Source organism: Silene latifolia, chromosome Y (assembly GCF_048544455.1).
Source record: "Silene latifolia isolate original U9 population chromosome Y, ASM4854445v1, whole genome shotgun sequence".
Classification (NCBI taxonomy): Eukaryota; Viridiplantae; Streptophyta; class Magnoliopsida; order Caryophyllales; family Caryophyllaceae; genus Silene; species Silene latifolia.
This window is the reverse complement of record NC_133538.1, coordinates 276,013,896-276,017,220: the sequence shown is the minus strand read 5'-3', so window position 1 is coordinate 276,017,220 and position 3,325 is coordinate 276,013,896. Positions and strand designations below refer to the sequence as shown.

At 37.6% G+C, this 3,325-nt stretch overlaps 1 protein-coding gene across 1 annotated transcript; it reads right to left on the bottom strand.

Moving 5' to 3' along the window:
* Positions 1-256: 256 nt before the first annotated feature.
* Positions 257-1,129, bottom strand: LOC141630732 (uncharacterized). The gene has a single exon (XM_074443496.1). It carries the CDS (start codon positions 1,127-1,129, stop codon positions 257-259), a length of 873 nt encoding a protein of 290 aa, XP_074299597.1.
* Positions 1,130-3,325: the final 2,196 nt, after the last annotated feature.

Sequence of the window (3,325 nt, the reverse complement as noted above, 5' to 3'; positions counted from 1 at the left end):
TCTTCTTTTCTTTATACTAGAATGAAAAAAAAGAGGTATTAGCATCACCTTCTCTTACCCAGCTCTATTTGGCTTTCTGAGCTAAGTAACTGTTCCATGCCTTAATCAAAACCATCAACTCCTTAGCACACTCTCTTTCAGCATGGCACAACAAGTCATTCAAGGGGTCATGGCTAAGCTGCTTCTGATAATGTTTGAGAGCCAGCTCAGTGACATGAGTAAGATTCTCAATATCACTGAACTGATCTTTGTTCAACTACTGTAGAGCTGGTTTTAATTTCTTCAATTTCTGCACAACTCTAAACATTTGAGTACCCACAACTTCCTTATGCCAGCTGTTTTCCACAGTAAAGGCAAAGTCATCAGACAAAGCCCACATGTTGTAATATTTGAATGATGCTTTCCTCATTACACAAATTGCATCAGTACTGATCAGGCAGGGACAATGATCATATAAACCTTCAGGTAAGAAAGTAGCAACGACCTCGGAGAAACTGCGAAACCATTGATCATTCATCAAAACCCTATCAATCCTGCTATACACCCTAGTTTCATCCTCATGTTTGTTGTTCCAAGTATAATAAGAGCCTGAAGCCTTCATGTCATATAACTGGCAATCAGACATCATACTTCTCATAAGAGCCATATCAGTCCAAGCCACTTCAAAACCTCCAATTCTGTCCTTTGTTTCAGTGATACTGTTAAAATCTCCACCAACCAGCCATGGACCAGAAATCAACAAGGAGAAACCCTTCAAAGCTTGCCATAAAGGTTCCATCTCCTGATTTTTATTGAACCCATAAACCAGTGTGTACCAAAAACCAACCTTCCTAGCCTTGTCAAACACTTTGGAGTGAATACATTGAGATGTAACAGCCAAAATATCCACCGGATAAAGAGTAGGATCCCATAACAGCCAAACTCTTCCCCCTTTATGAGTAATATTATTTGTGCAGATTACCCAATCCTCACAAATATTATTCCTTACCTTAATCCAATTGCTACCTTTTATTTTAGTCTCTAATAAACCAAATAACCCAAGCTTATTCTGGTGTAAAAACCACTTTATTTCTTGTTGCTTTATTGGATTATTCAGACCCCTCACATTCCAAAACCCCAAACTACCCATGATTAGTAGATATGCCTGGAGTTAACAATTTCCTACCCTCAGTTCTTGCCTTTTGAATAGATAAAGTCAAAGCATCCATAAATGTAAGCCCTCTAGGAGTAAACAGCCTCGCCTCCCCATTGTCATTCTAAAGCATCTTGCTAATAAACCTTCGTGGGAAGGAGCCCCCCCCCCCCCAGCTGGCTTCACACCCATTTCAGAATACTCTCCAACTTCAGTAACAACCACAGGAGTAGCATGGACATGAGTCTGAACCCCTGGAGTTGCTTGCTGCACCACAGGAGACTGAATCCCTGAAGCTGTATGCTGAACCACAGGAGTGGCAACAACAGGAGATACAGGCTTCTGGACATTCTTTGGATTAGGTTTCACCACTTTAGTAGGAGTTGGCTTAGCCTTAGGTTTCCACATCTTTTTTTGGCCTCCCTCAACCTTCTTACAATTAGCAGCAACATGCCCCAACCCTTTACATTTAACACATGACAAAGGCAACCAATCATACACAACAGTGACCCTCCGAGTCTTCCCTAATTCATCAAGAAATTCAAGTTCAGTAGGAAACTGTTGTCTAATTTGGACCTCCACCATAATTCTGGCATAACCAAGGAAAGTCCTATGACTGGTAGCTTCATCACATCTCAACATCTTACCAACTAAGCCACTGATCTTCCTGAGACACTCATTACCCCAAAATTTGATGTCCAAACCATACAGTTTCATCCAAATTGGAATTAATTTCACATCATGTTTAATTAACTCAGTATCTGGACTCCACTCTTTGACTATGATAGGTTTGTTATCAAAAATGAGGTGTCCATTATTAACTACTTCCATTTGTTTCTCCTTTGTTTTAAAATGAACCAAAAAAATCCCATTCGGTAAGAAAGAAATTCGATCAATACCATACGATTGCCAAATTCGTTTAACATATCAAGAAATCACACTAGGCGGAGGGTTTGCCCCTAAGATGTAACAATACACAGCCAAAGACCAATAAGTAATCTCACCTTCAACATCAGCGGATGTCAATTGGAGACGCGGTTCCTGCTGCTCAGCAACATACCCAGGAGCGTCCTCCTCCTCCTCTTCACTATCCTCTGGAATCACATCCAAGTCCAACGGAGTAAGACTGAGATTAATCTTCCGAGCGACATGTGGTGATTTGGATTTGCCCTTACTCGTACCCGCAATAGACGAACCTACTACGTTTTTTTGATTTTTTATATTAGTATTAATATTATTATTATTAGTACTTGATGATCTATTATTATTACTATTTGATTTAGGATTGTTTGATTTAAGGTTCTTATGTTTTGCCATTGCAGAAATTAAGATCCCTAATTAGATTTTTAGAGCTTTTCTCTCTCTAAAATCTCTCTCATCCCAGTCTTTCTCATATTACATATGTAATAATCCTAATTTGCCATCTTCAACCTCTAGCTCCCAAATTCTCACCTTTTTTTTTTTTTCTGAAAAGCTGCATGATTAACCTTATCTAACCATGATTAATCTTATCTCACCGTAAAATCAGCAAATCATAATCATAGTAATTATGATGATTAATCCTAAAAATACAAGAAATGAACAATCACAAAGTTAAGCAGCCACCAAAAGACCGTCGCATACAACCGCAGCGACACTTATCTTCGGCAAAATAAATGAACAAGGTCTAATTCCTGTCACTTTCGTCTTCGGCAAGACTTATTGATCCGGTAATTTACTTTTTTATGTTTAAGTTTTTTTTAGTTGATTCACAGTTTTTGTAGCTGTTATTGTGATTTGGGGATTAAATTACGATTGATAAGTTTCCTTGACTTTTTAATCCAGTTATATGATTGTTAAGAAACACGATAAAACTCCCTCTCCACCATGAAACGAACCAAATAACTAAACAGAAAGATATAATCATCCACAAGTAACACTCACCTAAACTGTCTCCTCAAATCTTCATCTCACCTTCACAATATTGATCTGTAAATAGAAAAATCCATTAATCTGTATTTACTCTCATTAAGGGATGTTGAGTTGTGAGATCATTTGATGATTATTGTTGAAAGTTGAAATGAATTCCTTATTTTTGTTTGTTCACAATACATTTTACGGACCAAATCAACTTGCTTTAGAAGATAAAGCTTCTTAAAATCAACTAACTATCATACCCTTTTTATCATTTGTTTATATGCTCAAAGTTAGTTT